The sequence below is a fragment of the Lissotriton vulgaris genome, chromosome 5, assembly GCF_964263255.1.
Source record: "Lissotriton vulgaris chromosome 5, aLisVul1.2, whole genome shotgun sequence".
Taxonomy (NCBI): domain Eukaryota; kingdom Metazoa; phylum Chordata; class Amphibia; order Caudata; family Salamandridae; genus Lissotriton; species Lissotriton vulgaris.
The window spans coordinates 370,681,406-370,698,616 of NC_141693.1; the positions used below are offsets into that span (position 1 = coordinate 370,681,406).

Here is a 17,211-nt window from a genome sequence, read left to right on the forward strand (position 1 = left end):
TTTCAATTTGTTCAGAACGACAGAATAACGAGGAATGGTGGTCAAGACTATTGGTACATCAGACGTCCTAGTTGCTAGAACTAGACGTAACGCTAAATTTCCATCATGCAATTGTTGCAATTCCTGAGCTTGTTGGATGGTCTTTAGGAAGGCTTGTGCTGCCTGTACTGGTCCTCCTGGGGGTAATGTATGAGGAACATCCATGGCGTTCGAACCAGAACTGGGTTTTGGGCATTGCAAACTGTCACGTTTGGAATTTTTCTTACCAACTCTGGTAAGTAAGGAGGTCTCTTGATTCCAGTTCTTGAAGGTTCTGGTTTATTCAAGGTAAGGGCAACCCCTTTTGGAAGCCATGGTGTTGATGACAATGTAACGCCAGGGCAGACAGTGCAGTACAGAAGGAGTCCCAAGAGGAAAAAATACCTCAGGGAAAAACTTCTGGCAGAATGGAGGACCAGAAAATGACCAAAAAGATCAGAGGTCCACAAGGAATTCCAAGAGGAAACAGGAGTACCAACAGGAAAAAAGATACACCAGCGAAAGCGAAAAATATGCCAACATGAACAAGAAAACAACAGCAGAAGCAAGGAATGTTGCAACGCAAGGAAATTAAAGATTTACCCTTATCTACCCATACACAGGATGTGGTGCAACAAGAAGTGAAGAGTCTCCATCTTGGATAGGGAAACAGTAATGAAAGAGATAGGAATGGTCGCCGTCCTAGTATGATGTAAGAAAACCCTTCCCTAGGTATTCTGGGAACAAGGCTGTGGGACTACGAGAAGACCTGTGAGAACATGGCCCCCAGGCACTGGAATGACTGTGAGCAAGTTTGTAACACTTGCTCCCCAGGCGCAATGTGTGTGTGTGTGTGTGTGTGTGTGTCAGAGAACCAGCTGAGCATCACATTGGGAGCAGTGGAACGGCAGCATTCCTGAAAGGGTGGAGACACAACTATTTGCTGGACCGTGGATCAGTGGTGTGCCAGACATAAAAAAGAAGCAGGTGTCGCAGACTGTACATGTGATGCCAAACAGCAACAGTGGGCCGCCACACAGATTTGCTGCGTGCCCAAGATGAAGAGGGAGAATTCTTGGGCTGAAACATGTCCAGCAGTGATGAAGATGTTAACGTCACAGCCTTCAGCGCAGAAGATCACCTTCTTCATTCTGATGCAGGACGTACTGAAAGTAGTATGTTTTTATAATCTCCTGCTCTGGCACCAATTCCACTTCTCCCTTGAGCAACAGGACTGTCACTTCTTGCTGTAGGAATCGCAGAGATACACTATATAAGGCAATGTCGGAGCGGAGACATGGGGGATGCTTGCTGATAAAAGGGGTGGTTATATCCCTTTTCAACAATCTATAGTACTCCTGGTCTGAATATATAGTCTTTCAGGATGGTAAAAAAGAGCACATCCATCTGACAAAAACGTGCACCTTCACAGCCAACCTACAGCTGCTCAGGTAGTACATGGCAAGAGTAGGCCGCCAAGGGGGTAGAACCTGGAGGCCTTAACCTTTACCCCAGTCTTTACATTTCCTTGAAGAAACAGATGGGTTCCTGTAGACCACCCTGAGCAGACTGTCACTATTTGGTGTCAAAGCCTCTGCTAAAAGGCCTTGGTTTTCGAAAGGGGTAAAAATTCCTGGAAACATGAAACCTTACAGAACTTGCAGTGGATCTGCAGGCTTTAAAAGGTTCAAGTAAAGGCCAAAGAGTCACCCCTCAATTTAAAGGTATGTTGATTTGGGTACAGTCGCAGACCCACAGAAGAATCCAACACTCTTGCAATGATGTCCATGTCCAGGCCTGTTTTGGTGTGGGGAGAGTAGTCCTGGAAATCGTAAACTACAGCTGGGAAATTGGTTTGGAGGAGTCCCAGAAAAGTAGGGGACAACCGATGCTGCCAAATCCCAGAGGCCGTAAAAGTAACACCCCAACAAGGATAATGCAGTCAGAAGTGCAGCACCAATCTTTCAGAGAAAACCGCTTTCTTACCCCCTCCTTCCAGCTTTTTTTGAATCTATGGATTGTGGGGTGAGAAAAGACTGGGTTCATCTTGGAGGTGAAAGAGGCCTGGACTGCTAGGGTCTCAGGTGAAAATGCAAAAAGATTTAGTTTCACAGTGGCTATAGCGCTATGTTATGTGCTGGTTCACTTCAGCACATTGTGGGCCTTGACAATGGTTCCCTTACAGCCTTAACCAGGGCCTCAATGAACGAGGGGAGTGTTTTCACTGTAGTAGATGATGCCTGTAGCACATCTATAAGGATAATAGGTGTGTACTTAAATACCAGTCAAAGCCACCACAGAGCCTTCAGAGACTGCATCAGATGTGTGCCGGAATTAACGGTATAAAGGGAACTTCATTAAGAGAACATTATAGAACCAAAAACAGGTGATGTCGAGAAAAATTCCTGTGGCACATGGAGTTGATAGAGAGACACCGGATGTAGCCCTGTAATGTCCCATGGGCTCAGTTGGCACACTAGAGGGGACCACCACTCTCCTAAACATGTCCAACATAGCCTATAAAGAGGCAACTGGATCCACCACTAAAGTCAAGAATTCTGCGTAACCAGCCACTGGTATAAGAAAGAAAGGAGACCGCGTCAGTGTCAACAATGCTAGAAGAGATACAGGCCTTAATTCCATTTCCGGCAATGAAGTCGAAGCAAAGCACCAGGAGGTGACTTATCCTGGGAGTTTGAACTCCTTGGAGAAGAGGAGTGCTTTTTCTTTGATGGGTACACCGAGACCTGGTCCTTAACCTTTGATGACCCCCATGGTTATCATTCATGCGAGCCATAAAATGACCTGCTGCAGAAGAGGTCGCTCCCACCACGCTACCAAGGCTTGCTGGCTTTGAAGAAATATAGCGCATGATTGCTGCCTGCTGACCTGCGGTATAGTAGCGCCTAGAGGCTTAATCCCAGCGCGACCTTCCCCCGCATTACTGGCATAGCCTGCACTGCTCGCTCCCATCCTATCGTGTATAATTGCTGCATTGTGATTCTTTGATTGTTATCATATCGGTATTGCGCTGGTAAGGCTGCGCATTGGTGGCTAAGAGCATTGTAGTACTGTAACACGATTGTGCCTCTGTTTACCCCCAGGCTCACCCAGTTTCATCTCTCCCCTTCCTGCAGCCATTTTGTTGTTTGTTGTGCCTACTTGGCCGTAGCTCCACCCCGCGCCCGCCTCCCAGCTGACCCTGCCTCCCACAGATAGCAACAGACCTGCCTCTCCTCTCCCTCGCCGTGACTCTCCTGACCTGCTGCAGAAGAGGTCGCTCCCACCACGCTCCCAAAGCTTGCTGGCTTTGAAGAAATATAGCGCCTGATTGCTGCCTGCTGACCTGCGGTATCGTAGCGCCTAGAGGCTTAATCCCAGCTCGACCTTCCCCCGCATTACTGGCATAGCCTGCACTGCTCGCTCCCATCCTATCGTGTGTAATTGCTGCATTGTGATTCTTTGATTGTTATCATATCGGTATTGCGCTGGTAAGGCTGCGCATTGGTGGCTAAGAGCATTGTAGTACTGTAACACGATTGTGCCTCTGTTTACCCCCAGGCTCACCCAGTTTCATCTCTCCCCTTCCTGCAGCCATTTTGTTGTTTGTTGTGCCTACTTGGCCGTAGCTCCACCCCGCGCCCGCCTCCCAGCTGACCCTGCCTCGCCCCTCCCCCTCCACTATCCATACATGACAGATGCATTTGCGCGCAGCGGTCGCGCCGAAGGTGCGCCAAAGGTAAGCCCGTCTACGCCCGTCCGCGCCTGGACCGCGCCCAGTGCCAGGACCCCTGGTCCCCGCCGCACCCAGCCCACTAGATTCACATATGATGCAGCAACCCTCCTCGCCCTCAACCCCGGACGCACACCACAATGCTGTGAAGCCACCCCAGGACGTACCCACGGCCCATTCGCCTGTCTCTCATGCAAGTTCAACTGCTTCAGGACCCCCACCAAATCCACTTCCTCCAAACACAGATCCGACTCTAATCACCTGAAGTGCATCCTGCTTAACACCCGCTCGGTCCACAGACACGCAACTGAACTCTGGGACCTACTCGACACTGCGTCACCGGACATCGCCTTCCTTACAGAAACATGGATGAACACATCAGCACCCGACATCGCCATATCCATACCGGACGCTTACAAGATCATCCGAAAAGACCGCACTGTCCAAACAGGAGGAGGCACCGCCATCGTCCATAAGAACACCATCAAAATCGCGACCAGCTCCGATGATAATCTTGCAACCGCCGAACATCTCCACTTTCAGATCCACACCGACCCTAGGACCACACTCAGAGGCACCCTCATCTACAGGCCTCCAGGAACCCGCACCCAATTCAGCGATGACATCACTGACTTCATCAGCCCACATGCCCTCGCCTCCGAGAACTACATTCTTTTAGGAGACCTCAACTACCACCTTGAAAACAAGCACGATAGCAACACCTCCACCCTTCTTGACAACCTGGCCAATCTCGGTCTCAAACAACTTGTGGACACCCCCACCCATGTAGCCGGTCACACGCTCGACCCTATCTTCACCTCCAGCAAGCACATTTCCTTTGATCGTACCACAGCTCTCCATTGGACGGACCACAGCTGTGTTCACTTCAGCTACAAAACCACCTTGACCCACAACCGCCCACAACCTATTCCACTGAAAAAAACTGGAACAAAATCACCTCCGACCAACTCCTTACTTCACTCAACCAAAACCCTCCGACCCTCTCATTGGACCCAAACCAAGCGGCCACCAATTTCAAGCAATGGATCACCCACAGTGCTGACGAATTAGCACCCCTGAAAAAGCACCAGATCAATTCAGCCAGCAAAAAGGCCCCCTGGTTCAATGATGACCTTAAAAAATCCAAGAAGCTATGCTGCACCCTGGAGAAAACATGGAGAAAAAACCCAACCACCGACAACATGGCCACCCTCAAGGCAGCCACCCGCAAACACCACCAACTGATTCGTTCCGCCAAGAAATCAGCATTCAAGGATCGTCTCGACAACAACACCCATAACAGCGAGGAACTCTTCATCGTCAAAGAATTCACTAACCCCACCGCAGCATCTAACGACATTACTCCCTCCCAAGACCTCTGCGATGCGTTATCCTCCTCCTTCTACAACAAAATTGCCGACATCCACAACAGCTTCGAGAACACTCCCAATGATCAACCCTCCCCACCCCCCTCAGATCCTACTCCGCCAACTAATAACCTTAGCGCCTGGAACCCAATCACCACTGAAGACACCATCCGCCTAATGAACTCAATCCACTCTGGCTCGCCAACCGACCCCTGCCCCCACCACATCTTCAACAAAGCTGACTCCATCATCGCACCCCATCTCCGTGATGTCATCAACTGCTCGTTCAACTCCGCCACCTTCCCAGAAAGCTGGAAACACGCCGAACTCGGCGCCCTCTTGAAGAAACCCACAGCAGACCCCTCTGAACTTAAAAACTACCGACCCATATCCCTCCTCCCTTTCCCCGCCAAAGTCATTGAGAAAGCCGTCAACAGCCAGCTCGCCGCCTTCCTTGAATCCAACAACTCCCTCGATCCATCTCAATCCGGATTTCGAGCCAAACACAGCACCGAAACCGCCCTCATTGCAGCGACAGACGACATCCGAACACTAATGGATAACGGAGAGACAGCGGCCCCCATTCTACTCGACCTCTCCGCCGCTTTCGACACAGTCTGCCACAGCACCCTTATACAACGCCTCAGCAACATCGGCATACAAGGAAAAGCCCTGGACTGGATCATCTCGTTCCTCGCCGGGAGAACTCAAAGAGTCCGACTCCCCCCATTCAACTCAGAGGCCACTGAAGTCATCTGTGGAGTACCACAAGGATCATTACTCAGTCCCACCCTCTTCAACGTTTACATGAGCCCACTCGCATCCATCGCGCGCCAACACAACCACAACATCATCTCTTACGCTGACGACACCCAATTAATCCTTTCCCTCACCAAATACCCTAACACCGCTAAAACCAATCTTCACCAAGGCATGAAAGAAGTAGCCGAATGGATGAAACAGAGCCGCCTAAAACTCAACTCAGACAAAACGGAAGTGCTCATCCTAGGATCTTCCCCCTCTGCCTGGGACGACTCTTGGTGGCCTTCCGCTCTGGGCACAGCACCCACACCCACAGACCACGCACGTAACCTTGGCTTCATCCTTGACTCCTCTCTCTCGATGACCAGACAAGTCAACACAGTCTCATCCTCCTGCTTCAACGTACTTCGCATTCTCAAAAAAGATCTTCCGCTGGATCCCCCTCGAGACAAGAAAGACTGTCACCCACGCACTGGACACGAGTCGACTGGCTTATGGTAACACACTATACGCCGGAATCACAGCAAAATTACAGAAAAAACTCCAACGCATCCAAAACGCTTCAGCGAGACTCATATTGGACATCCCCCGCCAAGATCACATCACCGGACACCTAAAAGACCTCCACTGGCTTCCCGTCAACAAAAGAATCACGTTCCGTCTTCTCACCCACGCACACAAGGCCCTCTACAACCTAGGACCCGAATGCCTCAACACTCGACTGTCCTTCTACAAACCCACCCGCCAACTAAGATCGTCCAATAAAGCCCTCACCGCAGTCCCGCGCATCCGAAGATCCACCATGGGTGGCAGATCCTTCTCCTTCCTGGCTGCCAAGACCTGGAACTCATTCCCCACTCACCTCCGCCTTACCCAAAACCACATCTCCTTCAGAAAAGAACTTAAAACCTGGCTATTCGACAAATAATGAACCCCTTCCCCAAGCGCCTTGAGACCCTCCGGGTGAGTAGTGTGCTATATAAATGCCCGAACTTGAACTTGAACTAGTTGTCGTTGATACCCATAAAAAGCTCTCAAAGTGGTAGCTGTGAAGAGCAGGCTTATCTTGCAGTGTTAGGCAGCTTCTTTTACCAGATCTAATAGAGTAGTGTAGGTTAAACAAAACGGAAACACACAGTGTATATATAAAAATGCCTATTTATTACACAACACTCACCCACACATAGGTAGATCTCCTACCGGGAGATAGAAACACAAATAAGCAATAATACTTCAATTGTAAACAGGTAAGTAAGAACAAAATACAGTGATCTCCAGGGGGAAGACCAAACCATATACTTAAAATGTGGAATGCGAACTGCGGACATCAAGAACCCGGGGGCCTGTGTCCCGGCGGGAGCACCAACAAGCCTTGGCAGCTGCAACAGGCATGGAAAGCAAAGAAGGAGCAACGTGGGACCAGCAAGTTCAAAGGGGAGTCCAGAGCGGGGGTCAAGGGCTCCTTGAACTGGCTCAACCAGAGTATGCAAGGAGGGCACCAAATGCACCCTTTAAAGTAGTCTGGTGGCGCTGGCAAGCGCCTCCTCTCCAGCCAACAAAAAGTGGGGTTAACTATGAAAGCAGATCCTACATTGATGAACAATATTTATGGCACTTAACTACCCAATGAGTGGAGAGGTATAAAGCTAAAACCTGAATCAATAGCTCTCTGTACTGGTAAAGCTGAGACAAATAAATCTGAAAGGTAATATATTACAACTGTTGCTAACGCCCATTTTGTCAGCAACCAGTTATACAGGTAGGAGTATAAATCTGCACTCCAAAGGCTCAAACTCTGCTGTCTGGATTAATGTGGTGAATAAATGAGTGATACTGGTTAGACCAAAACGTTAAACTTCTGTTAGATAGTGCCATTTGCACTATGCACACAAATGACCATGTGCTGTCAAAACTGGATTATGAAACTAGGCACAGTGCACGTCAATAAAAAGCATTCACTTTCTCTCTGACAATGCAGTCAAAGTTTGTGTCACAGAACCCATTTAACTTTTATTTAGGTACTTATGCAGTCCTTGAAGATCTTGTAACTGTCTTATATTTCCATTTTCTTTTTTCAGAATTAGAACCTTTTTTGTAAAACCTAATATGCCGTTCCTTTAATAGAAAATCTAAGATATGTTGTTGTAACTCTTGCTGCAGTTTAATTAGTTTTTCCAGAAAGTTATCTATATCTGGGGTTTGTTGCAAGGGAGGTGAGATTTAGGTAAAACCTTTACAATAGAAGACTGTATGATCTCCCTATGATTTTCGAAACATCCTCGTCCAATGTCAAGCTCTTCAACTACAAGAAAAATCAATATGTTTTCCCCTTCACCAAGGTGTTTTTCTCATGAAATTTAGCTCTTTAACTACTGTAGGATAAGCAGTAGTTTTGATTGCTTTCGAAAGTACTTGTTCCTCTCACTTATTTTTGTACTGTAATTATTTATGAAAGGGTAGGACCCGTACACAGCTCCATTGTTGATGTGGGTTGGGAGGCATTTCTCCATAAGGCTAAACAATGAAACTTTTTGGGCGTAGCACATGCACCTATGGAGTGGGCAGAATTTGTTCATTCCTTTAATTTCTCAAAGATATGGGCTAAACGTGCTCCACAATGTTTACCATCTACAGGCATATGAAGAAGTTTACTATGCATATCATGATAAGCATGTAAAAGCTTCTGCCAAGAATGTGCCACACGTTTGAATGTGACCAGATTCCTCATTAACAGCTCTATTGCAATGCCCATTAGTTTGCAGAAGGAATAATGTTGGGATGGAAGGGGCATCTTACAGATTGCACCCCTGCCCCGAGTGATCTCAGCAGTACAATTAACAAATGACGGAAGGCGCACTCATTAGAATATCTCAGAGACGATGCTTTAAGTCCAAATAGTTATCTTCTTTATTGTGGTAATTATACCAGATAAAACAAACAGCCAACGCATTTCGTTCCTACGGCGGAACTTCGGCAGGGCGTGAACTTTGCTGTATGAGTTCAATCAGAGAAATGGTAACTGTACAACAAATAGCGGGGGAGCGTCATCAAGTATGGGCCATGCAAATATACTTGCCCCAGATTCGATTCAATTAAGCGAGGAGTAAAAAAATAGAGAGAAGGTGTGTATTTTCTTCTTGCCCCTTGATAGATAATTATTCCAAATATGCTGAGGAGATAAGTTTAAAAAAAGTGCCAAGTTCGGCTCCTGCACGGTCATGAAGTCTTACAAACTAGTCGGTCTTCAGCGATACGAAGAAGACGCTTAGTTCACCTCTTAAGTGGCCGTATGGGCTCAGTCAGGAGCGCGCAGAGTCCCGGCATGCTAACAGGGAAAGAAGAGTCCAGCAGTAGGTCATACGGTATTCGGATAATGTTGTTGCCCCAGCACACACAACACTTTGGGGTATACACTAAGACCTATGCACTTCCTCATAGTTTTGAGACCCAAAACCTAGCTCTGCAGAGTGGAGAGGGGAAAAACGGGTGTAGACTTGTTGACATAAGAAAACCTTCCCATATCCTGGATCATATACATTAAGTGGTGAGGGCAGCAGACCATTTTTCTGATTGATGGTACTGTACATACCTTTTTTCTGTGTAGGGATTAGTGGACTGTTTACAAGCGCCACACATGTAAAGTTGTGCTTGAATGTAATGCCCAGTCACTGCACCAACATCTCTTTGTGCACGCTGTGTGCTTATGACTAGTAGCAGGATTGCAAAAAGGGTCAACCCAGAATATGTCACTGGGACGTGGGTATGAGACAGTCCAATATTAGAATGGTCCCAGTAGAAAGTTATCCAACATCAGCACAACATAAAGAAATGAAGAACATAATACAAAACCATGTTGTATATTTGGAGGTCCAATGTTATTTAATCACACTGAACACTACACGTATACATGATTATATCAAAACAATACCAGACATAAGTGCCCCAAGCATCGAAGGGGGGGATGGGGGATGTTTCGAGTGAGGATAAGAAGGTATACAGAAAGGCTATTGTGCAAATCATATAATTGACATGAAAAAGGTACAACGGCTCAACCTTGAACGACAAAAATCAAAACAATATCCATAAAATGCATAGCCATGGCTTAGAGATACTATCTCAGTGAAGGATTGCTGTTGATTAAGCTTGCGAACATTGAAAATGTTGAAGTTTCAACCCCAAATGAAATGCAGGTTTCACATCAGTCCTGAGGAAAAACCCCAGTAGGGAAATAAGAAACCTACATTTCATTTGGTTTGGATATTGTGTGTCATTGTGTGCCTGCAGCAGAGGCTAGTAAGATGAAATTAGGATACTGCAGCTAAAAAAAATAGTGCATTAAGGATGTTGAATTACAGTCTCACCAGACAGTTGAAGTGTACTGCTTGCATTCCTGAGATAGTGGAGTAGCCTTCGAGGATGAAGTGTGAGATTAAGTGTGGGAGGATGGAGACAGGGCTTCATTTGGTATTCAACGGTGAGCAGTTAGCAAGTGTTTGATGATTATCTCTTCCTGAGTACCAGCATTTGGGTTCATAGTGTGGAAGGGGAAGCGGAGGAGCAGATTCTTTGTGAAGGAGATGTAATCTTCCACATTTGTCTGCCTGCTGATAACCAGGTGCAGAGACTACACACTTCCCTGTGTTATGTTTGGGTACTTCAGTTGGAGGCAGACTCGTCACTACCTGGTGTGAGCGCCATCAGATGGTACATTGAATAGGGCTGCAGATGAAGAAATTAACTCTAAAAGGGAACAGCCAGAATATGTGAATAAAAGTAGAACTCAAACTATGCTACAAGTTTAAAGTTCTGCACAGACAGAAGGAGAGACGGCTCTGCAGAGTACCTGAAGGACTGCTGACATCCAGGGATGTTATCTTTGAGAGCAAATCTCCCAGAGATAATGGGAATCACCTGAAATCTGCATATCTTGGGAGAGCTGTGGGGGCTACCTGGAGCAGTTAACCATGCAAGAAGAGGCTGCCCTGGTTGAGGAAGCCCAGATGTAGTGTAAGGCAGACCAAAAGAAGCAGATTGATCTGGGGGAGTGCAACCAGTGCCCTCTAGAGTCTACTGAAGGTAATATGGTTTCCCTATGAGTTTCCATAACAAGTCAAGTGAGCTGAATTATCCTACAAGCCCAGTATGCGTCATCCAGTGCAAATGTGACATGCCTGCAATATGCCAGAAGCTGGAGAACTTGGGGTGCTGCTGGCTTACATTACTCTTTACTGGAGCCACCATTCTCAAGCACAAATGCAGAAAATCTGAGTAATCCGAGAAGGCCTGCTCATCGAGTTACTGACTGCTGCATGATTGTGCGTTCTAATCCCTGATCCAACGGGTAACTTGAGCCGTGTAAATTTGAACACTGGCTGTGTACCTCTCTGCCAAAACTCCAGTGGGTTATTTAACTCATTAGCACTCAATCACCCTAAATAACCTTAGTAATCAGACATATATGGACTGGTTAATGGATCACAGAACCAGATAAGATGCTTAAACCATATTACAATGAGCTTGCACTTGTACCTGATTCATGACTTAACATTTCTCTGTTTTAAGAACCCATAACAACTCTATTAAAACTGTGTACCAAAGTAAGATTTCCTATATACGATTATACGTTGATGTGTGTGATCAAAGTATTTCTCTTTTCACAAGAATAGCACTGGGCAGGGCAGTACTTATTGTGTCTGTTGTTTGACTGAGTTCTGAATCTCTATCAACACATGACTTTACTTTTCCTGAGATGTATTGAAATCCTTGTCCTCCCTCCCCTAAGTCAAGTGCGGAAAGAGTGTACTTAACTTGCCTAGTTTTGAGTGGCATGGTAGGTCATGGCCTAGAACATTAGTGACAAAACCCCAGGGTTGAGGCCCAGTAACCCATTTGCCCTATGGCCTCCAGAAGGGCTTTAACAAATACGGTTACATCACATGATTACTTTCAGCATAAGTGGACATCAAGATAAAAAATAAAGAAAGCAAACACTTTCTCTGATACTGAATCGCGTCAAGTGAAACTAGGAATATTAGTCCTCTCTCTCTAGTATCTGCCACACAGACCACCTACAAATTTGTTACAGGTTGGTCTAACAATGGTAATGGCCTCTACCTTCACAAGACTGATCAGAAGATTGCAGGCACAGAAGCCATTATCTTTGAAATGTCTACTAGATTCATGAATGCATCAGTCAAGTGTGGCAAGGGACATGCAGAACTTCCGTAACCTTACCCAACATGTCAACGGCTTTACTAAATATTGCCTTTAATCCTAAATTAGTGGATGCCCTCTTCAACAAATGTTATGTATGAAAAATAATCATCTGAAGAACAATACGAACTAGCTCATTAAGGTAAGTCTTTGAGTGGGAGAGAGCAGAGTATAAACCAATTTTATCTGGTTATGTATGAATAGGATTTGCAGCAATGCTTTAATCCGCACCTACATGAATGTCTCTCTTATATCACTATAGAACATACTCCCATTGCCAATACCAAGTTGGATATGAAGCCTATCTGATCTATTTTGGTTCACTGAATGACTCATTCACTCTCCTTTTTGGAAAGTGTTCCTCCCTTAAATAAAGCAATGCATTATCAACATTACTTTGTCAGGGTCTAGAGAAAATGTAAAGAGAGAAAGAATAATATCTACAAGAGGGCATGTCATAAGTTACCCAACTATCCAATACCAACAGCACTACAGTGGTTGATGAAAAGAGTGCAATAGGCACAGTGGGAGATGAAAAACCTAACTGTTAAATCATATGCATTTTAAGGCTCTGTATTTCAAATTTAAAGACATCAAAGTAAGCAGATGAGTCACACCAACAATGTCAGAAATGTAACATGTCACACCAGTTCTCTCCGTACTTTAACAACACTAACAGAGACTTCAGGCATTGACCCACACTCTACTGCTGCATCTAGGTCTGAAGGAGGAGCCCGTTTCTTCCTTTTCTTTTCACTAGTGTCTAGGCATGGAGACTTTCCAATCATTCAGATCTCAAGCCCTTATGATCTATTTCTCCCTAAGCATAAAAACTCCTCAGCGTATTGGCGGCTTGCTTTTTTTCCATTGTGCATCTTCAAGGGTGAACTAAGAGCTATTATATGGGATATCAACTCCTTTCTTTCCTTGGAAAGCCCAACCTTCACAGTCGTGCTCAGGGAGGTCCTGCATTTGTGGCTTGAGTGCATCACATGCAGCTGCTGTAAAAGTAATTTTGACATGACCCTTGTGCACCCTCCCAGGTATTGGAAACCTAAAGCCTTTTTGGCCACCTCCAGAGACAAAAGAAAAGAGGATTTAGAAAATAGACGGGAGCCAGTGAAACTGCTGGCTGGGCTATGCTGAACACTAAAAACATTAACACTGGTATAGTAAGCAGTACATAAAACTAAGTTCCTATTATTGTTATCATAGTCCAAAGCTCTGACACCTTTAACGTGAACAAAGGTGTAATTTATTGAGCCACTTGTTAGGATGTATTCAGATCTACAGTGACATCCTGGGAAGTACTGTGAAAGAATGAAAAGGGGTTTCTTTGGTCACAGCCTGGTGGTAGCTGAGCTTTTTTCAAAGATTCAGTAATCGGAATGGTATCAATTAATAGTATCCAAACAAACTATTAAAAAAAATTATCCACAACATCTCATTCTTAAGTCATGCCCCATTTGCTTTTGTCTCTTGCCACTTCATAACCTATCATATATGTGCTCAACTCTTGAACAGCCAGTTCTCCAGCCTAAACCTCTCCAATCTATGTACTAGATTATGCCCTGCACTCCACTTCCAATTAATTGTAGTGTGCGGTGTCTGCCATGCAAAAATCAACTTAGAATGCAGCAAAGAATTGCACATTATCTACTTAATCTTGGACACACACAGGCATTCGTGCAAAGAAAAGGAGGCTTATACTAACCGGTCCAGGCTTGTTAGGGGCTCAGATTCAGAACTTTTGGGGAGCAAAGAAAAAGGAGAAAAACTTGTGAAGCAGACAGAAAACCACTTGAAACACAATCTAAGCAAAATGAGAGTGAAATTGGAAAGCCATGAAGCACTTTATGGGCACATATTCAAAGTAGAGCTACATATGCAAGCATGAGCAAAATCAGAGGAGTTAATACAATACCAACACTTCTGTACAACAGGAAATATGATAACCCACGGCTTACACCCAACAATCTACGTTGAGTACCAGACAGCCTACCCTACAAAGAGATGGCTAAATAGTTGTATAGTCTGACGGGTATTGTTATGTTATACGTTTTGTAAAGTGCACAGCTGCCACAGCTAAGGGGGGGTTCCAGCGCTGGCAACTGCAGCTGTTGAAAGAGGCGACTGACAAAAAGAACATCAGGCCTATAATGTCGGAAAGAGATGAGTTTTAATGGCTTTACGAAATGCATTGTGATTATTGATACTGCTAATACTAACAGGAAGAAAGTTACAAAGTTTTGCAGCGAGGACACGAAAAGAGCACCCTCATGCTTACACTTTCCTCACATGGGCGCAACAACAAGATGATGGCCCATGGATCGTAACTGGCGGGTGGGCATGTAGAGTGAGAGGAGATTCGCCAAAATATCTGGGGAGCGAAGATTCAGGATTCTGTGAGCGATGCAGAGAGACTTAAACTCAATGTGTTTCGCACACCGGCAGCCAATGTAGTCTGCGGATTGTGTTAGTTGTGGGACAGCCTCTTGGTAGGCCAAGTAGTGTTCTGGAAGCGGCTTTTTGTGCTCTTTGCAAGGGTATGATCTTAGCTTTATTTGCCCGTAGATAAAGTGAACTGGCGTAGTCCAGCCTTGATAGAATGGTGGCCTGGATGATGACTTGTCAGACTGTGGGGTCAAAGAAACCCAACAGTGGTTTGAGCCCACGCAGGAGTCCGAAACATGTCCCAGCTACCATTTTAGTTTGGACCTGAAAGTTTAGGGCAGAGTCAACCCATACTCCCAAGTTTTTGACCGCCTGTTTAGGGGCGGGCAAACAGCCCTGAGTCGAAGGCCACCAACTCTCGCTCCACAGCTCAATGTCTCTCCCCACTAGCAAGATCTCGGAATTGCTCGCATTTAACTGGAGACAGTTGGCAGTCATCCAATATGCTATAGCTGTTAGATCGCTCCTGAACTTAAGCGTGACCTGCGCCAAGTCGTTGGATAGTGCCACCACTAACTAGGTATCGTCAGCATAAGATACCACAGTTAGTCCTCTACTCCTGGCTACTGCCGCTAATGGTTGAACGTAGAGGTTGAATAGAGTTGGGCTCAGAGCGGAGCCCTGTGGAACCCCTTGTTTGATGGCGTATGCCAGTGAGCTGAAAGGAGGGTCAGCCACTTTAAAGGATCTCTCAGATAAAAAAAAGAGTCAAACCAGCCTAAGGCCGGGCCCTCAATGTTAGCCTTCTCTAGATGCTGCAACAGAATCTGGTGGGATACAGTGTCGAAAGCAGCGCTCAGATCCAATAATATCAGCGCTGACTTTGCCCGGCATCTAATGTACCCGTCTGATTTTTGGTTACAACTAGGAGGGCAGTCTCCATGCTAAGACCAGGGCGAAAACCATTCTGAGTAGGGTCAAGCAGAGTGTTATTTTCTATGAATCTTGTAAGAATGGAATTGATATAGGCCTCGGCAATCTTGGATACCCACGGCAGGAGAGAGATAGGGCGAAAACTCAGGTTTGGATGCATCCAATGTAGGTTTCTTTAATAAGAAAACAACCAAGGCCCGTTTCTAGGCCTTGGGGACTATCGCCGTGGACAGGGACATATTGATCAGCTTACAGAAAGGAAAGAGGAGCAGAGGCAATATTTAAGAATTTGCTCTGGTTTGAGAGGGCCTGCAGGAGAGCCTGATTTAACTTTCTTGCAGATCGCGTGCATCTCCTCTTCAGAAATCGGTGGACAGACTGTGGGGGTAGCATGTGGCCTAAGTGCAGGGCCTGTTCTGATCACGGTGTGGGAGAAGGTCCTGTAGATGTTCTCGATCTTCTTAGTGAAGAAGGCGGCGAGATCTTCACATTGCTGGTTAGAGGTGAGAGGTGGAGCTTTAGGTAGCCCTTCAGATTTAAGATCTTTCAGTATCATGAATATGCATTCAACAGGGTTTCTACGGTTTCTGATCTCGTCAGAAAATTAAGCCGCCCTTTCCTTCTGATTTTTGATGGCTGCCGATAATGCCCCTTCAGAACAAATTCGTAGCCCCGTCTCCACGCCCGTTCCAACTTTTTGCAGGCTTTCAGAACCGTGGCCAGATTACTATTATAACATGGGCTGAATTGGCTATCACGGATCTGTGACCACTTGACAGGGATAAGCGTGTCAAGGGAATGTAGAATCCTATCAGATTAGGCTTTTTCAGCCACATCTGGGTCTTGCGGCATGCTAGGTGTATGTATGAGGAGGAGGGCATGAAACTTTGATGTCGAGTTTATGCCAGAGGCGTTTAAGGACCAAATTCCGGGTTTCCCTCTACAGAGGCTTCTCCCACAAGTACCATGGTAACTAGGTAGTGGTCAGACCAATTCATAGGGATAGGTGGGTTGACTAGGAGGGTAGATAGATTGAAGAAAACAGGATCTAGCAGGTGCCCAGCAGGGTGGGTGCAGCCTGAAACATGTTGTGTTAGCTGGAGGGCGGCAAGATCTGATATAAAATTGTCTATTTACCAATCATGTAAAATAGGCAATTAGGCAATAGGCAATAGGCAATTTTGTATCATGCCCTCACTTTTAAGGATACCAATACAAGAATCCTTGCTCAAAACCTGAATGTCTTTTGGCACGGGAACTCATAACTTTGATTTCAGCCCTGGATGGTTTGCTGCGTGATATGTGCCTGCCTTTGACCTGCATATGAACAGCTGCCAACAAATAAGTGGAAACCCACCCCATCATTTGAAAGAAAAAGTTACTTACCTGAAGTTTTACTACCAATGTTGGCCTTTTGTACATAATCACTAGCTTTGAATTATTCCCAGTCACCAGATAGGGGACACTCTACATTTTACAGGTCATATTAATTGGAATATTTAACAAAGTAGACCTGAAATGTTGCTCTTGCAATTTCAAACAATGAGGTGGCTAAATGTGAAGTCCTGCACTCCAGGGAACATCTGCAGATTTGAAAGCACAAAGTGCCATTCTGCATTAAAATGGTATAGGACATATCGCTTGACCATCTAGAGCAGATACCAATAATAGAAAACTCAAGAGTTTCAAAAGAAAAAGGAATTCTTTGCAGTTGTAATAAGGGTAAGAGGGACAATGTCCAACCAAGCGAGACCTAACCACCTAAATCTTTTTGTGCTATGCCATCAAGAA

The 17,211-nt window shown here is 45.7% G+C and overlaps 1 protein-coding gene across 14 annotated transcripts in view; it reads right to left on the reverse strand.

Annotated features, from left to right (window-relative positions):
* UBR4 (ubiquitin protein ligase E3 component n-recognin 4) overlaps window positions 1-17,211 on the reverse strand; it is a 1,723,360-nt gene that overhangs the window by 916,450 nt on the left and 789,699 nt on the right. For 10 of the 14 annotated variants that reach the window (XM_086921714.1, XM_086921711.1, XM_086921710.1 and 7 more), the window contains exon 31: window positions 13,808-13,840. The exons of the other annotated variants lie outside the window; for them this stretch is intronic. In XM_086921714.1, the coding sequence (XP_086777840.1) occupies window positions 13,808-13,840 (33 nt within the window). The remainder of the gene's footprint in view (window positions 1-13,807; window positions 13,841-17,211) is intronic. 14 annotated transcript variants of the gene reach the window in all.